This window comes from Neomonachus schauinslandi, chromosome 10 (assembly GCF_002201575.2).
Source record: "Neomonachus schauinslandi chromosome 10, ASM220157v2, whole genome shotgun sequence".
NCBI lineage: Eukaryota > Metazoa > Chordata > Mammalia > Carnivora > Phocidae > Neomonachus > Neomonachus schauinslandi.
The window spans coordinates 18,666,903-18,690,054 of record NC_058412.1 but is presented as its reverse complement, the minus strand read 5'-3'; the positions used below and the strand labels follow the sequence as shown (position 1 = coordinate 18,690,054).

Below are 23,152 nucleotides of genomic sequence, written 5' to 3'. Positions count from 1 at the left end.
AAACCCCCTTCCCTCCAGCAACCCTGTTTCCTATGATTAAGAGTCTCTTACTCCCTCTCTTGATTTCGTCTTGTTTTATTTTTCCCTCCCTTTGCCTATGATTCTCTGTTCTTTTTTTTTTTAAGATTTTTATTTATTTGACAGAGAGAGACACAGCGAGAGAGGGAACACAAGCAGGGGGAGTGGGAGAGGGAGAAACAGGCTTCCCGCCGAGCAGGGAGCCCGATGCGGGGCTCGATCCCAGGACCCTGGGATCATGACCTGAGCCGAAGGCAGACGCTTAACGACTGAGCCACCCAGGCGCCCCTGATTCTCTGTTCTGTTTATTAAATTCCACATATGAGTGAGATCATATGATAATTGTCGTTCTCTGATTGACTTATTTCGCTTAGCATAATACCCTTTAGTTCTGTCCACGTCGTTGCAAATGGCAAGATTTCATTTTATTTGATGACTGAGTAGTATTCCATTGTATATATATATATATACCACATCTTCTTTATCCATTCATCTGTCAATGGACATATGATATAGTTCCTTTATTTTCATTTGAGAATTTTTTATGGCATTACTGTTTTCTTACAAATTTATTAAATAAATACAAAGTATGCTTTAGTTCCAGTTCTTCATGTGCCAGTGGAGAAGAGAAAAAAATTTGATTATTATTTGATTATTAATAATTATTTTTTAATTATTTAGATCTATTATTCTGGTTTGTTTGGGTCTTAATATTCTTCTTAGACTGGTATATGAAATTATCACTCAAAAGGTATTCAATTATTTTTCAGGTTAACTTTCGCAATATTGTTTGTACTAAATATTTAGCTTATAAAATCCATTGAACTCTGTATCTGCCAGCATAGTTCAGTACCTCTTTGTAGAAATTATTCCTCTTTTTTTTTTGGGAGAAGAGTACGATTTTTATCAATGTTAATTCTCTCTCATTTCTCCTACACATGTAGCATTGCTTCTTATTGAGCGAATTGACACTTTTGTTAGGTATGTGTGAAGCAGTTATTAGTACTTCAGGTTGTAGTCCAGGTAAATTTTAAGTATTGCACTCTCAATAGAGATTCCAGTTTGTTCATTGAGCAGTAACAGATAGCAGACTCATATAGAGACTAATGTTACTTGAATGAGTGCATTTTTAAGATTGGTTTTGTTTCCACGGAATTCCTGACTCTTAACTAGACGTATAGATGTGTGTATATGTGTATGCCATGTTAAAAAATAAGTCAGTTTGTTCCTTGTTGTTTATAAGAATTGGCCATAACTTTAGCACCCTAGTACCTAAGCAAGATATCTTATATGAAATGCACTGGTTTTGGTCAAATTAACTTAGAAATTTTTAATAAGTATGTGGGTGTTTTATGAGAGTGTCATTTCTTTTCCAGACTTCTTATAGTCAATGAAGTCTTCCGAATCACATCTCTTAGCACTTAGGCAGTCTGTAAAAGTAAAAGGATTCCATTAATTCCAATTACAAATTATTTTAAAAACCTGCAGTTTGTCAATTTGCCTGATTGATCTCTGTTATTTGATAGGTAACATATTAATGTCACATGATTTTTAAACCAATTTTCCTTAGCTTTGGTGGGGCACTAATATTAAAGGACTTTATAAGCCTCATAATCTGTGTGATTTTTTTTTTTGGAACAGATATAGAAACTCTCATTTTAGATGATAGTGAAGATGAGAATGCTTTATCAATTTTTGAGACTAGTTGTCACTCAGGATCACCAAAGAAACAGTCATCAGCTGCTGCTGTACATAAACCCTACCTTCATTTTACAATGTAAGTAACATATCAATTTTTTTTTAAAATTTAGAGTGAGTTTTACTGTTTTATGGTTAGAATTATGGTATATTTTTACTTATGGTTGTAACTGAGGACTTTGTTTTCTTCAGCTGTTTGGACACAATTCTAGGAAACTTTTACTGTGTATGCTTTTTTGTCTGGTAATAAAATGGGTTTATTGGTCAACTAAAGATTATTTTTTTCTTTTTTTGTTTTTTAAAGATTTTATTTATTTATTTGACAAAGAGAGACACAGTGAGAGAGGGAACACAAGCAGGGGGAGTGGGAGAGGGAGAAGCAAGCCTCCCGCCAAGCAGGGAGCCCAATGCGGGGCTTGATCCCAGGACCCTGGGGTTATGACTTGAGCCGAAGGCAGACGCTTAACGACTGATCCACCCAGGTGCCCCAAAGATTATTTTTTTCTAAACTGTGATTTCTGTGTGTGTGTGTTTTTTTAAGGAGATTTATTTGTTTATTTAATTTTAAAAATTTTATTTATTTGAGAGAGAGAGAGCACGTGTGGTGGGGTGGGGGAGAGCACAGGGAGAGGGAGAAGTAGACGCCCTGCTGGGAGCTGGATTACAGGACCCTGAGTTCTTGACCTGAGCTGAGGGCAGATGCTTAACTGACTGAGCCACCCAGGTGTCCCTCTTTTTTTTTTTTTTAAAACCAGGGTGGAAGAAAGGGTTGTATTTTAGAAAGTCAGCTTATGTCCCCAATTTTAATGCCTTTTATTTTGAACTAAAATGGTCAAAAATGAAATATTTATCGTGATCTGGAGTATTTTAATTTGTAACAAGTGTCAGATGATAGTTTAGGGATTCTAAGAGTACTAAAAAGATTCTGAATTAGAAATTTCTCAGTAAACAGATAAACAACTTTTTGATTCTCCAAAACCTCATTAGTGTACTCTTTCCTGATTTAGATTTTATGGTTTTTCTGTTTACATTTACCTTTATCCATGTTAAAGCAGCTTTTGTTAGGCACATTTTATTAGGTAAACAACTTTAGTGCTAATGTAATTTTAAATTAAGAGACCAAATAGTTTTCAAATACTAGCAGCTTCATCACTTGCGTTTACATAATTAGCATGATAGTTATAGGACCATAATGCCCTGTCAGGTAGGTCTGATAGCACTTTTATTAGAAAAGGCTGGTTTGATTGTATGTACTTTTTAGTAATTTTTTTAAGAGATATTTTGAACAAATTTAAGTCTTCAACTTGAAGTTTCTCCCATGTAGATTTTGGTTAAATGTTAATTTGATTATTTGCACTGATAACTCATTTTTTATTTTTTTAAAATGAGACTAAGTTACTTTCATTTACTCTTTTTTTTTTCTTTTGTTCTTTAACAGCAGGTTCTTTTCTTCTATTCCAGATCTTTTATGCCCTCAGGGACGTTTTCTTAGAATTTTTTTCAGTACTTTCACAAATCTATTTTACTGATGGCTAAGGGAAAACCAAATAATCATTTTTTTCTGATTCTCACCTGGCTACCCTGTGTGCATGTGTGTGATTTGTTTAGTTATTTGGATTTGAAATATATAATAGGAGCTAAGAAACTCTTATCAGAAGACTTGTTCCAGTTTTATGATATAGGTCTGTTGTCAGTAAAGTGATACAGAAATAGATTTTGATTTAGAAAACTTCATGTGCAGTTTTGAGGCTGACTTTTTATTAAGAACATTCTCTGTCATTTAATGTGTATCACGGTATGGTTTTGCTTGGTTTAACCTTTTTGAAGGAATTGGTTTAATTTTAGCTTCTTTTACATAAAATTTCTCGTTCATGATGTGATTTTTATTTAATAGGGAGACAGGTATATCCTAGAAGTAAGCTTTTTTTTATTTTAGATGTTTTGATAAATTCCATTTATTTATTTCTTTATTTACTGACCCATTCTCCCAGTTTTTATGTGTTTATGCCTGGCACTGTATTAGGTGCTGAAAACATAAGCATGAGTAAGATATAAAGTAGTTCTTACTCTGGAGAAATTCTTCTTATTGAGGGTGACAGACCTTGTGATGTGGCTAAAATGCTTTATAGCAGAACTAGAAGCTTTCATTGGGAAGTCAAGGAAGGTTTGCTGTCCTTCTGAGTATGAAGGGTTAAGAGTTAGCATCTGATGCTCATTATAGACTAGACGTGGTAGATCTATAAAGCTTGAGGCTTTATATGTAGCAATCCATACAGGCCTCTCATCAGTCGTATAGCATTTGTGGTATCAATATTTTATAGACGAGGAAACAACCACAATGAAAAATAAATAAATTGCCCATGATTAAGCTGCTAGCAGGTAGCAGAGTTAGACTCTGTACTGTTTGTTTCCTAGAATCTTATTATTTTTATTATCTATGTGATTTCCAAATTGATTTCTGAGCTTAATAGGTAGATAGGGAATTGCTTTGTTTTTTTGGGTAGGTTGGACAGTAGGATTTTCATACTTTCCAAGAAGCATACACTTTAGAATAGAGGCCTTTAATAAGGGCTGTACGTGGTTTTTTTTTTTCGTTGTTGTTGATTTGGTTTGGCTTTGTGTTTGAACAAGTGTTAGCATGTGCTAGATCAATACAGAAAAAGTGCTCAATAGGTAGAAAGCATGACTTTAATCATGGTCTCCAGTAACACTAGCTTGGGCATTGTTGGTGGGTTTCTGTTTCTGGGAATAGTTTCCTAAAGCAATGTTGAAACCTTTGTATAGACTTAAGGTGAAATAGAAGTCAAGATATTTCAAGTCTACCAATCTGATAGAAAAAACCCTTATGATGGAAAATAAGTTTTCTTTTTGACTGTATATTACCGTAAGGGGATTAGAAACAGAGTTTTCTGAGGTTTTCTAAATGAAAATAGCTTTGTTTTTTCTGATTAGAAAGATGATATACTCTGTAGAAAATTCAAGTAATAAAGAAGAGCATAAAGAAGAAAGTAAAAATTAAAGCCCAAGCACCTGAAGGTAATTTTTGTTAAAGTTTTGGTGGCCACACTTCCATATTTTCTCTATGTGTATAGACAGACCCACATATTATTTTATGTAAATTAAAATCCTCCTGTAAGGTTAATGTAACTTGCTTTTTTATCTACTACATTGGGAAAGTTATTTCATGCCAGTATATGTTTAATGTCATTCTTTTAAAATAGCTACATAGTATTTTATTTTTTGGATGTTCCATAATTTTTATAACCTTATTAATAAAAGATTGAAATTTCTAATTTTCTTCTTTTATGATAGATATGTGGATCTGGATAGGCATCTTTCTCAGTATACATTTTTAACATCATTATCTGATTCATAGCTTAGGGTAAATTTTAAAAACAGTGATTGCTATGTCAAAGGGTATATACATTTAAAAACTTGATACAGGTTGTTAAATTGATTTCCAGAACAGTTGTACCAATTTACATTTTTCAGCACTGATACATGAGAGTGTTATTTTTCCTATACCCGTGTCAATTCTGAACACTGCCTTTTTACATCTTTGCCAACCAGATAGATGAAAATAATATCTTCTTGCTTGTTTGAATCATTCATTTGTTCTTTCATATTTACTCATTCACATATTTTGTCAAAGTGCCCATCATGTGCCATATGTTGTCCTAGGTACTTGGAATATGTCAGTGAACAAAATGGACAAAGACCCCTGACCTCATTCAGCATATGTACTAGATGGAGATAGATAATAAAACAATAAGTGTAATAGGTAGATAAAATATTAGAAGATATGTACTATGAAAAAAAACATAGAGAATGTTAAAGAGGTAAGGGAGTCCTTGGGAGTGGGATAAATTGCAGAATATCCTTCGGATATATATTTTAGAATGTATGTGACATAATTGCCAAATTTAATTTTGGAAAAATTTTGCTTTTTTCCATTATCACTAGTCATGAGAAAACCAATTTTCCCAACATCTACTCACTAATGGTATTAAAATTAATTTTTAGTTTATCAGTCTAACAGATAAAAGATGTGTTTTCATTATTTTTTTTTATAATTTGGCTTTTTTTTTTTAATAGATTTTATTTATTTATTTGAGAGAGAGAGAATGAGAGAGAGAGAGCACATGAGAGGGGGGAGGGTCAGAGGGAGAAGCAGACTCCCTGCCGAGCAGGGAGCCCGATGCGGGACTCGATCCAGGGACTCCAGGATCATGACCTGAGCCGAAGGCAGTCGCTTAACCAACTGAGCCACCCAGGCGCCCAATTTTCATAATTTTTTAATCTCTGTTAATAACTACCAAGTCTCCCCCCCCACCTGTAACTACCAAATCTTCCTTCTTCCCTCCCTCCTGACAGCTCTTCCTTCCTTCCTTCCTTCCTTCCTTCTTCCTTCCTTCCTACCTACCTACCTACCAAGATTTATTTATTTATTTGAGTGGGGGGAGGGGCAGAGGGAGAGAGTCCTAAGCAGACTCTGTGCTGACTGTGGAGCCCAGCGCAGGGCTCAATCCCACGACCCTGAGATCATGACCCAAGCAGAAACGAAGAGTTGGACGCCCAACCAGCTGCACCACCTAGGCGCCCCACCAAATCTTTCTTTTTTTTTTAAAGATTTTATTTATTTATTTGAGAGAGAGAGAATGAGAGATAGAGAGCATGAGAGGGAGGAGGGTCAGAGGGAGAAGCAGACTCCCCGCCGAGCAGGGAGCCCGATGCGGGACTCGATCCCGGGACTCCAGGATCTTGACCTGAGCCGAAGGCAGTCGCTTAACCAACTGAGCCACCCAGGCGCCCCCCACCAAATCTTTCTTAAGCCAACATTGGTCTTGAGCTTTAGACCATCTCTAGCTGCTGATTGCCCTTAGTATGCCACACACATCTTTCAGTATGTACTGGACTGTGTCTCCCCTTCTCCTGTGAGTCTGGTGAGCTACCATCATGCAGGTATTACAACTAGAATTGGATACCATCCTCAACTCCTTCCTCTTTCTTTCCTATGTATCTAGTCAATGTCTAGGTCCTGTGAATAAGTCTCATCTCAGGCTGTTCCTTCTCACCTCCTCTGACACTGTTCTTGTCTAGATTATCATTAACATCTCATGCCTGGGTTATTACTGCAGACTCCTAACTGGTCATCTTTCCTCCTGTTTTGTCGTCTTTCAAACCTTTTCCTATACTGACATAGTGATCTAGAGTTATCTTCCAAAAACATGTGTATGATCTATCACTTCCCCTGCTTAAGCTAATATGCTTCCTCCTTTTCTTTAGTGCGCATTCCAAACTTTTAACATGGTTTACGAAACTCTTTGTAGCTCTTCATAGTCTGATTCTCCTTCCCTCCTCTCCTCCCTAACCCCAGAACCTTTACCCATACATTGCCCTAAAACCTTAAAAGAAGCTAACTGTATGAACTATTACTCCAAAGGGCCAGGGGCCTTTGATCCTTTGTACATCCTATTTTTTTTTTTTTAAAGATTTTATTTATTTATTTGAGAGAGAGAATGAGATAGAGAGCATGAGAGGGAGGAGGGTCAGAGGGAGAAGCAGACTCCCCGCTGAGCAGGGAGCCCGATGCGGGACTCGATCCCGGGACTCCAGGATCATGACCTGAGCCGAAGGCAGTCGCTTAACCAACTGAGCCACCCAGGCACCCTGTACATCCTATTTTTATTTCTTAAAATTTGTCCTTTCTGCCTCCAACCTGTTCAGTTTGTGCTTTGGTAACACTTTCCAGGAAAGCCTTGAGTCTCTGATTGGAGTGTCTCATAGCATTCTGTACTTAAACAGTACTGCTTGTTAATCACACTGAATTATATTAGTTGTATATTTCCTTTTCCCACTCAATACTGTTCAAGTATGAGCTCTATGATAACTGGTTGTTAGGTATCCAAGGCTGAGGGACTTACCATAGGAAGCATTCTCCAATTATTAAATGAATGAACACTAAAAAAAAATGTTATGTTTCCATTTTCTTTTTGAATTATCTGTTTATGTCCTTTGCCCAGGAAGCTGTTACACGCAAACAATGAATCATGGAACACTACATCAAAAACTAATGATGTAATGTATGGTGATTAACATAATAAAATAAAATTAAAACAAAAACAAAATACTTATGAACATAAGCTCTTTATACATTAAGAACTATTCCTATTAATGGCAGATTCTTTGTCTCATTTAGTTGTTTGCCATTTGGTTCAGATTGTAATTTTTGAGTTACAAAAGTGTAGATTTTTATGAGTTAAAAGTACACGAATCTCTTGTTTTTTCTTTGTTAGAATTAATTTTGTTCTGTGAAATTAGGATCTGAATCTTCCCTATTTTAAAACAATATTTTATAATTCATCCCTATTCCATTTATTTTTTATGTTTATTATCTTATATGAAATTCTTTGAACTACAACGACTTTTTTTCTGGGCTGCCTATTATATTCTGATCTATGTTTGTTTTCTTTGGTGTATTCTACATTATATTCTATTATTCTATTCTGTAATATATTTCAATATAAAGTAGAGTACATCCTAACACAGTGGTTCAGCTTAGCAATTACATGGACCTGAATGAGAATTTGAACTCTTTCACCACCCATTTGTACAATCTCATATCTAACTTCTCTGAGTCTTGGTTTCTTCATCTGTTTAATAAGAGGAAGCTTATATTTCATAGAATTGCTGAGAAAATTAAAGCTCTATGAAGTACTTATTACTAAAACAGGTTTAAATGTTCTGAAATTGGAGCTAGCACACTTTACCAACATTTTCTTGATGTTCTTACTTGATTATTCTTTCAGATGATACTGTGATTAAGTTTTAAATTGTCCCTTCCTCAATTTTTATTTTTTGGATTTTGATGTGAATATTTTAATTTTTTTCTTATTTTTACATTCTAGTTAGTTAGCGTTTAGTGTAATACTGGTTTCAGGAGTAGAACTTAGTGATCATCACTTGCATAATATACCCAGTGCTTATTATAATAGGTGCCCTCCTTAATTCCCATCACCCATCTAGCCCATCCCCCACCCACCTAGCTCCATCAATCCTCAGTTTGTTCTCTATAGTTAAGTCTCTTATGGTTAGCTTCCCTCCCCTTTTTTCCCCTTTCCACTTTGTTCATCTGTTTTGTTTCTTAAATTCTACATATAAATGAAACCATATGGTATTTGTCTTTCTCTGACTGACTTCGCTTAGCATAACATACTCTAGCTCCATCCATGTCATTGCAAATGGCAAGATTTCATTATTTTTAATAGCTGAATAGTATTCCATTGTGTATATATACCACGTCTTTATCCATTCATCACTTGATGGGCATCTGGGCTCTTTCCATAGTTTGGCTATTGTCAATAATGCTGATCTAAACATAGGAGTGCATATACCCCTTTGAATCTGTACTTTTGTATCCTGTGGGTAAATACTCAGTAGTGCAATTGCTGGATCTCAGGGTAGTTCTATTTTTAACTTTTTGAGGAACCTCCTTACTGTTTTCCAGAGTGGCTGCACCAGCTTGCATTCCCACCAACAGTGTAACAGAGTTTCCCTTTCTCCCCATCCTTGCCAACATCTTTTGTTTCTGTTTATGTCTGACAGGTGTGAGGTGGTATCTCATCTTGGTTTTGATTTGTATTTCTCTGATGATGAGTGATTTTGAGCATCTTTTCATGTGTCTGTTGGCCTTGATATGAATATTTTAAATGTATGAAATAAAATACCGTAACTATAGTTAAATGGGTTGGGAAGAATTGACATCTTTATATTCAGGCTCATTATGTATATATAGTTTCACACTTTTGCTAAGAATATTTAATATTGTTTGTTTTGTTTTATTTTACTTTTGCATTTGTGAATAGGATCTCCTTTCCTTCCTTACATTGGTTATTGATGGTATTAGGAAATGTTTTGATTTTTCTATTTCTGTCTTCTGAATTGTTACTTCTGGTAGGTTCTGACAGTTATTAGTTGATTCTCTTGGATTTTTTTAGTGCATAATCATATCCTTTACAAGTAACAGTGTTTTCCTTATTTATTTCTGTTCCATTTTTTATTTGCTTTGTTCTTATTGCATTGTTTAAAATTTCCTGCATTATCTGTAGTGATAGTAGATAAACTTGTTTCATTTATCATTTTAATGCTGCTGTAGAATCTTGAGAATGCAAGTTGAATTCAGTTTAATATATTTTCCTAAATTTGCTTTCTCTGTTGTAGATCTTTAGATATTATGTATTAGGATATGGGCATTTAGTTTTTATTGGCCGAAAAAACCAAATTTTCCTGCTACTGAGGAAGTCCTACATTTTTTTTCTATCTTAAAAATTGTGGTAAAATATACATAAGATTTACCATTTTAACTATTAAAAAGAAAGCCTTACATCTTGGATAATCTTCAGATATACCAACTTCTTTGTTGAAGTGGGATTCTTAACATTGACCTTGGATAATTAATAGTGTCACACTAATGCTTAGGGTCTGAAGCATTTTCCAAGTTAATACATATGATATGATAGGATGAATACCCAGGTATTTTTACATTGTTTTTTCTATACTTTTACATCTTGGTTATTAAAATGATCAGAGAGATCAACATTTTAAAACCATAATTAATGAAAAAAGTGATTCACTGTACTTAAAAATTAAGGATAAGAGAAAGTTCTGTTAATTTGGAGTTACATTTTTAGTGTAAATATTTTACCTAATATTTCATACTGATCTTCAGAATGTATGGTTTTGAAATAATTATCATGTCTTACATGTATTGCAGGTCACCATATCATCAGCCAACCTCTTACAGGCCAAGATTATTGCTGTCTGGAGAACGAGGTTCAGGTCAAACTTCTCACCTTGCTCCAGCACTTTTGCACACTCTAGAAAAATTCTCTGTGCACAGACTAGATCTCCCAGCACTTTATTCAGTTAGTGCCAAAACACCTGAAGAATCATGTGCACAGGTAGGTTTGTACCAAATCAGAGTACTTCCAACTTTCTTACTGTTTATATCTATGTAGTGTTTATAAAGTTTTTTCAAAGAAAGGTAATATAAATATTAACTTTTTGTTGGTTATTCATTAACATTCAAATACTAAGGCCAAGGATCCTTTTGATCTATATCATGTATAAAGGTGAGCTCATAGTTTCCCCCATGATATTTCATTCTTTCCTGAAATTTTAATATCCTCTTTCTTATATTAAAGTTTCATTGAACACTGTAGAAAGGAAGTTTCTTTTGCCTTTTTCTGATCCTCTTTTCAACGCTGTGGTTTCAAGAGCCTTTCTAGACTTCTGTCTGTACTTAGAGCCTTACTGAAGAGGAAATGATAACCAATTTGAGATGCCAGGATTTAAAATTAATGTAGAAAAGTGATAGCAATTTAAACATTATATATATTTGTGTTAGTAGTCAGGTGTGTTTGATATTTGATTTTCAGCTACTTTTATGTTTGCTGGTTTGTAAAGTGCAAAGTTCTAGTGGGGCTGTTTGTATTTCTTGAGGTTTTACTATATAACTATGAATTTATTTCAAGTGTGTCATGATGGAACTAGGGGCTAGGGGAATAAGTTTTTTGAGGGGACCATGTCTTCACCATCTCTGTGTCTCTGACACAGTGCCCAGCTCATAGTAAGTGCTCATTAAATGTTTAAGTAATGTTTCTTATAAATAAATTAGAGGAATGTCACTTTCTACTTTGATATTTAGCCTACTTTTAAAGATTAGGTGACTACAGTAGTAACACTTACAAGAGCATTGCACATAATTTTTTTTTTTCAGATACATTTTATTAATACTTAATACCTGCACATATAGTACCTAAGTGAAAACCACTCTTTACCTTGTAGCAAGAAATGTGTATTTTTTTAATAGTCCACAGTGTTGATTTCATTTCTCTTTCAATTACAGTTGCCTGGGTATCAACATCCTAGTAACACTTCACTACTTAGAAAGCCCTATTTTTTCCAAAACCCATGGCTTAAATAAAAAGTTATATACTAGTAATTTGTTCCAAGTTTTATACATTTAACTCATCCTGGCTGTGAGTGTTTTCCAATAATGATGATTTATATATTTGTTCATATTTTTCCTTTTTAGTGACACAAAATTACTGCAGTTTATATGCAAGTAAGAGAATTACTCAATACTATTAAAAATAAATCCAGGGGAGCGAGAATGTAAACAGACACTAACTGTGGAAGAAGAAATTGAGTATCAAAAAAGCACTAAATCCAGATAGTTTCATGGGTGAATTCTTTTAATCTTAAAAGATAATTTTATTTTATTTATTTATTTTTTAAAAAGATTTTATTTATTTATTTGACAGAGACACAGCAAAAGAGGGAATACAAGCAGGGGGAGTGGGAGAGGAAGAAGCAGGCTTCCCACTGAGCAGGGAGCCCGATGTGGGGCTCCATCCTGGGACCCTGGGATCATGACCTGAGCTGAAGGCAGACTCTTTTTTTTGTTTTGTTTTGTTTTAATTTTACCTCTTTTATTTTATTTTATTTTATTTATTTTTTTATTCTTATGTTAATCCCCATACATTACATCATTAGTTTTAGATGAAGTGTTCCATGATTCATTGTTTGTGCATAACACCCAGTGCTCCATGCAGAATGTGCCCTCCTCAATACCCACCACCAGGCTAACCCATCCTCCCACCCCCCTCCCCTCTAGAACCCTGTTTGTTTTTCAGAGTCCATCGTCTCTCATGGTTCGTCTACCCCTCCGATTTCCCCCACTTCATTCTTCTCCTCCCGCTACCTTCTTCTTCTTCTTTTTTTTTTTCCTTAACATATATTGCATTATTTGTTTCAGAGGTACAGATCTGAGATTCAACAGTCTTGCACAATTCACAGCGCTTACCAGAGCACATACCCTCCCCAGTGTCTATCACCCAGTCACCCCATCCTTCCCACCCCACCCCCCACTCCAGCATCCCTCAGTTTGTTTCCTGAGATTAAGAATTCCTCATATCAGTGAGGTCATATGATACATGTCTTTCTCTGTTTGACTTATTTCACTCAACATAATACCCTCCAGTTCCATCCATGTCGTTGCAAATGGCAAGATCTCATTCCTTTTGATGGCTGCATAATATTCCATTGTATATATATACCACCTCTTCTTTATCCATTCATCTGTTGATGGACATCTTGGTGAAGGCAGACTCTTAACGACTGAGCCACCCAGGTGCCCGAAAGATAAGATCATTGTAATGCTAAACTAAAATACAGAGAAAACCCTAAGACTAATCTCACTTAGGCAATGGTCATAAAGTAAATACTACAAATGGATTCTAGTAGCACATCAGAAGAGTAATATACCATTATTAAAGCATGCAAAATAGATTCTTTTAGACATTGAGAGATACAAATATTGGAACAGACACACTGAAGTTATAAATATTTGCCTGTGATATGATTGTATATTTGGAAAACTTACAGGATCTACTGAAAAATTATTAGGGACAATAAGAGAATTCTGTAGGGTGGACATTTTCAAAGTTAATGTAAAACAGTTTTCTTTTAGGGGCACCTGGGTGGCTCAGTTGTTAAGCATCTGCCTTCAGCTCAGGTCATGATCTCAGGGTCCTGGGATCAAGCCCTGTATCTGGCTCCCTGCTCTGTGGGAAGCCTGCTTCTCCCTCTCCCACTCGCCCTGCTTATGTTTCCTCTCTCGCTGTGTCTCCCTCGATCAAATAAATAAATAAAATCTTTAAAAAAAAGTTTTCTTTTATACACATAGTAACAAGTTGGAAATATAGTAGAAGAAGTAGTCCCATGTAAAATAGCAACTATTAACTAAACAATTAACAAATTAAACAGTTAATTTGCAGAGCCTAAAAGAAAACTAAAAATTCAGTGAGGAGGACAGTTGAATAAATAAAAAACACAGCTTGTTTTTTTAATTACTGTACTACAATTCAAAATATGTACTCAATTTAAATTGCAAATTGATTAAAATATCAGCTACTTTGCTTATTGCTTGTAGCCTTGGAGAAATTGCTTAACTTCTTTGAGCCTTAATTTTCTCATCTATGAAATGGAGATAATGATGCTGCATAAAGTGGTTGTAATTATTAAAATAAGCTCATCCAATAGGGATGGCATGTAGTACCCAGCAGCTGTTAGCTGTCATCATATTTATCACTACTCCTACAGCTTCTTTGCACAACTAAGGACTGGTAAGACTCAAAATTGGAAAGTTGTGAGTTCTTTTTTAAATCAATGTGTAAATTAAATGCAATCTCAAGTATAATGTACCCATAGTTTAAGAGGAAAAGTTAGAAAAGGGCTTTGTGTTTCTTCTAGAAAATAAATATGAGGGGTGCCTGGGTGGCTCAGTTGGTTAAGCATCTTACTCTTGATTTCGGCTCATGTCATGATCTCAGCGTTGTGAGATTGAGCCCCGCATCAGGCTCCGTGCTGAGTGTGGAGCCTGCTTAAGATTCTCTCTCTCCTTCTGCCCCTCTCCACTGCTTGTGCACATGCGCTCGTGCTCTCTAAAAAAAAAAAGAAAGAAAAGTATGAGCATAGCAAGGACAGTTCTAGAGGAAAAAAAATAGGATGAAGGGAGCCCTTCCGGGTTTTTAAAAATGTAACAGAACATAGTAATAAAGAATATGTACCTGTGCAGGGATAGACAAAGTAATAGAAGAGAGATTGAACACTTAGGCCTGTGTAGAAATGAGAATTTAGTATCTGATGATGATTAGCGTATGATGATGGTGAGAATATGATGATGATGGTGATGACATTTGTTGTTATAGAATAGATGAGTTATTTAATAAGTGGTCTTGGAAAACTGACTCTATGAGGGGAAAAAGATAAAACAAAACTGGATTTCCTACCTTTCTTGTGGTCCCCAAATTCTAGATTGTCAAAGGAACTGTAAAAAGAGAATTCACAAGGTCAGTATATTTATAATCTTGAATATGAGGAAGTAGTTTCTAAACAATAAACACAAGCCAGAAAACATAAAGATACGAACAAATTTGACTTTATAAAATTTAAATTACACATGGCAGAAATAATTATTTTAATAAAATTAATAGACACAACCTGGCGAAAAAGTATATTTGTAACACACATGTCAAGGGTACGTTTCCTAAATATACAAAAATATGTTAAAATCAGAAAGAATGACAATGGGGCGCCTGGGTGGCTCAGTTGGTTGAGCGACTGCCTTCGGCTCAGGTCATGATCCTGGAGTCCCTGGATCGAGTCCTGCATCGGGCTCCCTGCTCGGCAGGGAGTCTGCTTCTCCCTCCGACCCTCTCCCCTTTCATGCTCTCTCTCTCTCAGTCTCTCTCAAATAAATAAATAAAATCTTAAAAAAAAAAAAGAAAGAATGACAATGACAACCTAATGTAAAAATTGGCAAGATAGCATGCCATTTATCAGAAGAAAAAAATAGAAAAAGCAACCAGTAGAAGTTTGAAAAATTTCTTAGCCTCACTTATAGCTGAAGAAAATGCAAATTAAAGCAACAGGATACTATTTTGAAACAACTGTCTGGTTTGTAAAAATAAAAAGCTTGGGGGTACCTGGGTAGCTCAATTTGTTAAGCATCTGCCTTTGGCTGAAGTCGTGATCTTGGGGTCCTGGGATTGAGCCCCATGTCGGGCACCCTGCTCAGTGGGGAGCCTGCTTCTCCCTCTCCCTCTGCAACTCCCCCTGCTTGTGTTCTTTCTCTCTCAAATAAATAAATAAATAAAATCTTTAAAAAATAAAAAAAATGAAATGATTGAAGATGCCTGGTGATTTTGGAGTGTAGATTGGCGCTATTTTTTTAAATTTTAAGTACATATACCTTTTGGCCCAGGAATTTTACATTAAAGAATTTTTCCTAAAGATGTTTTAGCTGTAAATAGTCACTGCTGGATGTATAAGGACATTTATCACAGCATCGTATAGCATTGCCAAACTACATAAGACCAACAAACTAAATGTCCTTTGATGGTGGGTGGGCTATGATAAATTATGGTATATCCTTACGTACTATGAAGCTATTAACAAGAACACGGTAAATTTTCATAGGAGATATATAGGAAAGGAGATATTTATGAAAAAAGCAAGTTGTAAATCAATCCATCAAAATATCTTTCTGTAAAAAAAAACCTTCAAAAACTTATACTTATATATAAATAGAAATTTTGTCCAAGAATACCCTAAAAAACTTAATAATCATTGCTTTGCCTTGGGGGAAGGAATATGGAGAATTGGGGAATGAATATAACTTTCTCATTTTAGTTTACACTCTGCTGTACAGGTTGGATTTTTTTTTTGATATGTATTTTTGACAGTATCAGGCAAACTAAAGATAAAATAACTTTGAAAGAGGATCATTTTCAGAGTCAGAGGGTATTCTGTCTATAATTCTTTATGGCTAATATGTGTATGTACATGTTCATAAATCATTACTGACATATTAGGTGAGGAAATACTTAGGAAGCATTGTAGTGAACTATATGTTGGTGTTGCTGGGATTCTAGGACTTTTCTTGCATTCTAATGGGCATCATTGGGCTAAATTTGAATTCTAACTGTATACGTCTCTCTCATTTCTTGTCTTTTACTACTTTTTGTTGTGTTCTTGGGGGAGGATGGAGAGAGGTGTCCTTTGGTAGTGGAAAAGAACAAAAACCTAGTATTTATTGTACTGGTTGTATTACACTGTATTTAGTACATCAAGACATCTCATCTTTGCTTTTGCCTACAAGGTCCTGGTTTAGAAGTAGAGCTTAGTTTTGAGTGACCACACCTGGGTATCCAGACTGCCCAGGGACTGAGTAGAATTTTGTAGATATGGTAGCCAGAGCTCAGACTTCTTCTGAACATTGGCCAGAGACTAGATAAACTGTCCTGGTTAATCCCTGATTATTTGTATCTTACGTACATATTTAAAGTTATTTTAAATTTGTAAATATATTACTGTCTCTTCTAAAAAATTATCCAAAAGGAGACTATTACATTATAAAACCGAGGAAAATTTTTTTCTTAATTTGTGGAGCTATTAGTGGGTAGAAGAAGGTATAAGAGAGTGTATTAGTCAGGACTAAAATGCTGGAAAAATTCTCTTCCTTTGTTCTCTATTCCCTTTCTTCCCTTTTGCCTTACTTTCTTGAGAGCTAGTCTTCCTGTAGGCAGGATTATCTCTAAATAGATGTGGCTCAGTCTGTGGCAAATTATTCTTTTGTGCTTTTCTCTTTTCCCCAGCCTCTAAGATACCTAATATAAATTAAATTGGGTTATTTAATAATGTGACACAAACATGAAAGGTAATCTTAAAGGAAAGAAGTCTTAAATCACCTTTAAAGGGCTGTATTTATATATGTGATAAAATGGAAAATGGGAAGAGCCCCGTTTATATTTCTTTATACATGTTTAATTCTATGTCTGTTCTTTAAAACCTATCCACACATAAGTATATATATGAAAATCTTCCTTTTCTCCTTCATACTGCCTCAGCTGATGATGAATATTACAAATTGTGTGAAAACAGTAGAGGAATTCGTGTCTACTATAGGGTTTTCTCTATTAAGATTTAGTCAATATAAGAGTTGTCTGGGGGTGCTTACTAAAATTTCTGATTCCCTGGCTCTACTCCCAGGGTTTCTGATTCCTTAAATTTGGGGTGAGCCCTGGGAATCTTCACTTTAAACCTGCATCCGGGTGTTACTGTTCTAGGTCTTGAGTAGATCACACTTGAGATACAGTACTTTGGCCAATCACTGGACACGAGGTATTTATTACTGAAAACAATTGCCAGAGTTCATAAAGTGGTTGTGTGTGTGTGTGTGTGTGTTTGTGTGTTTGTGTGTGTCCCTGTATCTATCTACCTACCCACCTGAGTGTTTTATAGTCTTCCAAAAGTTCTGGAAGGAAAATAGAAAACTGGGGTAGCCTGGAAGATTTATGATTGTTCCATTAAGTTCACAAGTAATTATTGAGCCCTACAATAAGGTTGGAGGTGTTAGTAGCTGTACTAAAAGACTTACTGTATTAACACTCTAAAAAAACCAACAGCTATGATTCCCCTTTTCTGACACCTTCAAATGTATTTTTTTTGCCTTTTGTATTATTTCTACTGTTGATTTAGGAAAACCAGGATTGATGAGCATATCGTATCTTATCTTTTTTGTTAATTCAGAAGTATGATTGAATTGATAAATTTATATATTCTCTGTCACAGGGCTTGGAGTTTGGACACTATATGGTGTTAAAAATAGTTTCAAATGGTCAATAAGCGTCTTTTTTTTGGTGAAAATTTGAGTATATTTCTTTTCCCAGAAAGAAATTGTATTTGGAAATGTTCAGGGGAAATCCTTTTTGGTTAAATAGCATGAAGGAATTAAGATATTTACCTATGTGTATTCTTTGGATGCTCTTGTGTTTGTATATAAGGATTTCTGGATTTCTCCATAGCAGTCTGTGTATACTTTGGATACTCTTGTGTTTGTGCACATGGATTTCTGTGTTTTACCATAGCAACAACTTTTTTTCCTTGAGTTGTAAACAAATTAAATTATCCTGGTCCAGAGTTTATCACATTTACTGAAATTCTTGAAATTCTTAGGCAATGAAAATAACAGAAAAGAAATTTGGGTGATTTAATTTTCATAAAATGTTGCTTTATATTACAGTCATCATATAGAAACTCTAGTATAGTTATATTTTATAACAGGCTGATTTTGTATGCTTATAAAGAAATTGAGCACTTTATTTCTTGAATCTTGACCCTAGACGGTGCCTCCTTTTCACAGAGATGCTTGATAAATCCTAGGTAAATAGAATATAAGTGGAGTAAAGTGATAGATATGATATGAAGTTATTAGTAATGCAGATATATTATTTGTTATAATACTTTGTGATAGCATGGTATAAGGAATTAAACTTTTTTAATAGTGCTTTTTATTATAAAAATCAAGAATATTTTAACCCCCAAGATTTTTCTTTTACCTATGTTTTATAAATTTTAGCACAAGAGCAAGACAAATTCTGGAAGTTTATTGATGACAAAAAGTTGTTTCCCTCTTTCTTATGTAGCCCCTTTTAGGAAAGTGAAAGCTGTACTAGCTTGGAGCTGTCTGCTTCATTCACTTTTGTATTTAAAATTGCTCTAGTTTCCAGTTTCCAAAGAAGATGGCTTGTTATGGGCTGTATGGTCTTAATTTTTAAAACACAGTAAATTTTCATGCACTACACTTTAATTTGTTGGCTGAAATACTGACTTTACAGTTTAGCTATTGAGATGATAAGAACTCTTATAAATATAGGTGCAGTTTATGTAATTAGTGCTTCTTTATATGGATACCTTTAACTTCAATGACCTGATTTTTCTCTTTAATATCTTAATATTCAGAAGAAGTAGTTTGTGATTTTTTTTTTTAATAAAGAAATTTTTTAAAAAGTTACATAAGGGACCATGATGTCTGGGGCAAGAAGAGGCCAGAAGGAAATAGAATATATTGTTTAAAGAATCAAAATGAACAGTTCACATATACTGGTGTTTGTTCATTTTATTTGTGCAAGAGTGCTGGTCATGTCAGAGGTATTTTGGAACGGTTGGTTCAGTAATTTGGCCTACTGTCTTTTTTTCTCTATAACAGTTTTTCTGTTTTCTACTACACCTTGCACATCCACCAATCCAAGACACCCTCTAGGTGAGTATTTTTCTAGTTATCAAATGGCATCACTTGTTCCCAAGACAGTTGCCGCTTCACTAAAACTAGACTTTATTTTTCTACTCTGAATCTGGTTAATTGATTTCACAGAGTGTATCTTATTCCACAACTTTAAAAGTTACCAGCAAACTGCTGAAGAGCTGTTTTTCCATTATGGAAAAATCACAATAGGATTAAACTTTTTTTCTGAAATTTTAAATACCATTTTTAGACTATTCTTTTTGAATTTTCATTACAAACCTGGAGAATTAGAACAGGTTGGCTATATATTTAAAGAAAATATGAAAGTTTAAATATCATGAGATCACATGGGGTAAGGAATTAAAAATAACACTTGTTTTATTAGTGCTTTTAAAGTTTTCTAGAAATTAAGGATGTTTTTGCTGTAAAGGTTTAGGAGAGAAAATTTGAAAATAGCCCCTCGGTATTGAAACTGCATGTAGTTAGATTAATTGTAAAATCAGGTAATTATACATTCATGGACCAGAAAGCCTAACCCTTTTTATTTTTCTGTATTTGTCTTAGGCTTTTTTCTTTCTGATTTTTTCCCCCCTTTAGCTTTTAAAATATAATTTTTAAAAGTTCTACTGATAAAGATATTTTCCTAAAGTCTTTAGAAATAAGTTCAATAGGATATCATGTTCACTTTGTTAATTTGGGGAGAATTGGATGAAAAGAGGAAAGAAATAGAAAAAAAAACCCTCAACTCTTGTAGAGTTGGTGATGCTTTTGTTTCTAGTTCAGCCTTGCAAATGAGTTTAAAATACCTGTAGTACTGCATTATTTAACTTCTGGCTCTGTAGAGTTTTTATTGATCACTTAACCTTCTGTTGCTTTGCCCTTACTCTTTGGTACTGATTAGCAGCTAAATGTTCTCACACATATTTCTGGAAAATCTAACTTACAAGTATTAGAACGAAAGGCTACATTTTATGTTTTTTAAAGGCATGTTTTCTCATTTCTCCTTGGGCATGTGGTAACTTGCATGGCTGAATTAGGTGGTTAGTTTTGTCAGGTTTCTCAGTAAGCTGTATAGCTCATTAGTCTTTTTCATGTAATCACACTTTTTTCCCTGCTGACTCTCCCTAGTTTTACCAGCACAGAATGGGAATTGGAAAGACAAAAGGCATTGGTCACTGTCTTCCACATACCATCCCTGATTTGGGTGGCATGTAACCATTTTTTGGGGGGGGGGGATTAAATGCCTCACTTGCCTTTGTGCTCCTGTGTGGTTCCTTCCTTTTGCCAATATTTATGCTTGTTTTTCTCTTATGAATCTTCTACAAGAACTTTGGAAAACAATAATCCTTGGATTTTCAAGATCCAGGATAAGAGGGTGCGTGTTTGCAGAAAAGGTCAAAATTTGAGAGTCCTGGAGTTGTACTGTACAACTGTTCTGGATTGGTGGATATGCAAATATTAAAGGAAGGGAAGGAGCAAATATTACTTTTGATGTGAGTGATCATAACATCTACATTTCCAATTTGGGGGAAAATTTTTATTTCAGCATCTTCCATCTGGTTTATTAAATTGGCAATACATTTTATTTTACACAGAATGTTTAAGCTTTATAAAATGTAGCATTTGAAAAATTCATGCAAGTGGTAGGCTTACTCATTAAAGAAAAATAATCATTGTGATTCTTAGGAACATTTCTGATAATCCTAATGGTTTGGAATATTAGATCAAAAAATATTATATCATTATTTCTCTATCTTGCACATTACACAGGTTAATTGAAACATGTTTAAAATAAGGGAAAGTAGTAGACAATTTTAGAAATAGAATTCTGAAATTGAAGAAAGATTTTTACATTTATTCTTTCACTTGTTAAAAGTATTGAAGAGATGCCATATTAACCCACGAGAATTTGTTGATGGGCTATTGAGCTGTTGTTGACATATATGTAAAGGGCAGTAGTTCTGCTTGGCAGCTTACTAATAGCCAACCTGGTCCTTATTGGCGTTATGTTGGCAGAGTGCGACTGAAACTATGGTTAGGACTCTTTTTAACACTTGAGGAAACTTTAGTTTGTATTTTCTGACAATGGGAGTGTCTCAGAGCTTTTTGCTAATTTATTTATTGCTCTTTATTGATGTGAGGGTATTTTGTGACTACTTTATGGAGGATTGAATTAAGGTAATAGGAGGTAAACAAGTGGTTCAGCAGGTAGTTCATTAATTTTAAACTGTAGGGTGGTACATTGTGGTAAAAAGGTTTATTTAATTCATATATTTAGTGATTTTAGGGAATGTGCACAAACATGGAAACTATGTCTTCCTTCTCTTCTTTGTGCTTACTGATACCATTTTGACACGGGTGACATATAGGTGCATGTTTATCTCTTTATTTGCAGCATATTTTATAGTGGTATTTTGCTTTATTATCTTTACTTGGTAGATAAGTGGAGCGATTTGATACCTTTATACTATTAAATACTGAATAGGAATAACAAAATGGCAAAAACCCCCACACCCCTTCTTTTTTTAGGTGGGGCAAGGGTAGATGGAAGCTATTATGTGAGACTTGTATATTACATCTTGAACAGCTTAAATATTTGAGCTGAGAATAATTACAGTAACACGCCTGACACATTTCATGTATTTGGGGGTTACTGAGTAAAATTTAGAATAAGATCAATTTTAATTTTTAATGCCAGTTCTTTCCTTAATTAGATTTTTCGTGAAGCTCGAAGAACAGTACCTAGTATTGTTTACATGCCTCACATTGGTGATTGGTGGGAAGCTGTCAGTGAAACTGTGAGAGCAACTTTTCTGACATTGCTACAAGATATACCATCATTTTCACCTATATTTTTATTGTCTACCTCTGAAACCATGTACAGTGAACTGCCTGAAGAGGTAAGAAGTGATTAAATATTTACCTTATTGTTTTGAAATAGTTGATCTTGTAACTTGGACACATTCTAATTTATTTAATAAATTTAACTTCTTTAAGAAAATAAATACTGTTTAGATTCATGCTTTGGTTATATCACTTATTAGCCCTGTGACTTAAGAAAATTAGTTAATGGTTTAAGTTTCAAGTTTTTTTTTGGGTGTACTAATGATATATTTATCACTGTTACTGTGAAGATTGAGATAATTCATGTTTAGACCAGAGCCCAACATATGTATGGTACATACTATAAAGGCCTAAGCTGTATCACAGTTAGTTCCATTACGGTTAGCCTTCTTGTTCTTACTGTCTGGTAGATTATTTGGTGAGATTGGACCTTTCAGTTCTTTCCTTGGTATCATTATTGTTAATTTGACTGTTATTACTGCTGTGCATATTTTGCAAATCTCATATTTAGTTTTTGAGTTCAAAGCCAACTCATATTTAACATATTAGGATCAAAGGTAAAATCACATTTGTTTCAGAAAAAAATAGTAGTCAACTCATGTGAATGAAATTGATTTTTACAAAATGTGTGTTTTTAACACCCTAAGCTTACTAGGTCTTGAAATGATCACCTTTAGAAATGCTTAGCAGTATTTTGCCCAGGTGACACAGTTTATATAAAAGATTTTGCATGTTTTAAAAGCTATAATGTAAACCTTGATTATATAGAATTTTATGATTAAGATACCTGTTTACTGAGATCTTTTGTTCTGTTTAGTACTTGTTAGCTATCTTGCTAAAATCAGTACACTTACTGATTTTGTAAATACATATATTAAATGTAGAATTCGTTTTTGGTTATTCAGAATCTGATATTCTTAATTAAGACCATTAATCACAATG

General features: G+C 34.4%; 1 protein-coding gene across 2 annotated transcripts in view; it reads left to right on the top strand.

Annotated features, from left to right (window-relative positions):
* ATAD2B (ATPase family AAA domain containing 2B) overlaps nucleotides 1-23,152 on the top strand; it is a 157,057-nt gene that overhangs the window by 85,811 nt on the left and 48,094 nt on the right. For both annotated transcript variants that reach the window (XM_021697499.2, XM_044918700.1), the window contains 3 exons: nucleotides 1,660-1,795; nucleotides 10,490-10,676; nucleotides 22,081-22,266. In XM_021697499.2, the coding sequence (XP_021553174.1) occupies nucleotides 1,660-1,795; nucleotides 10,490-10,676; nucleotides 22,081-22,266 (509 nt within the window). The remainder of the gene's footprint in view (nucleotides 1-1,659; nucleotides 1,796-10,489; nucleotides 10,677-22,080; nucleotides 22,267-23,152) is intronic.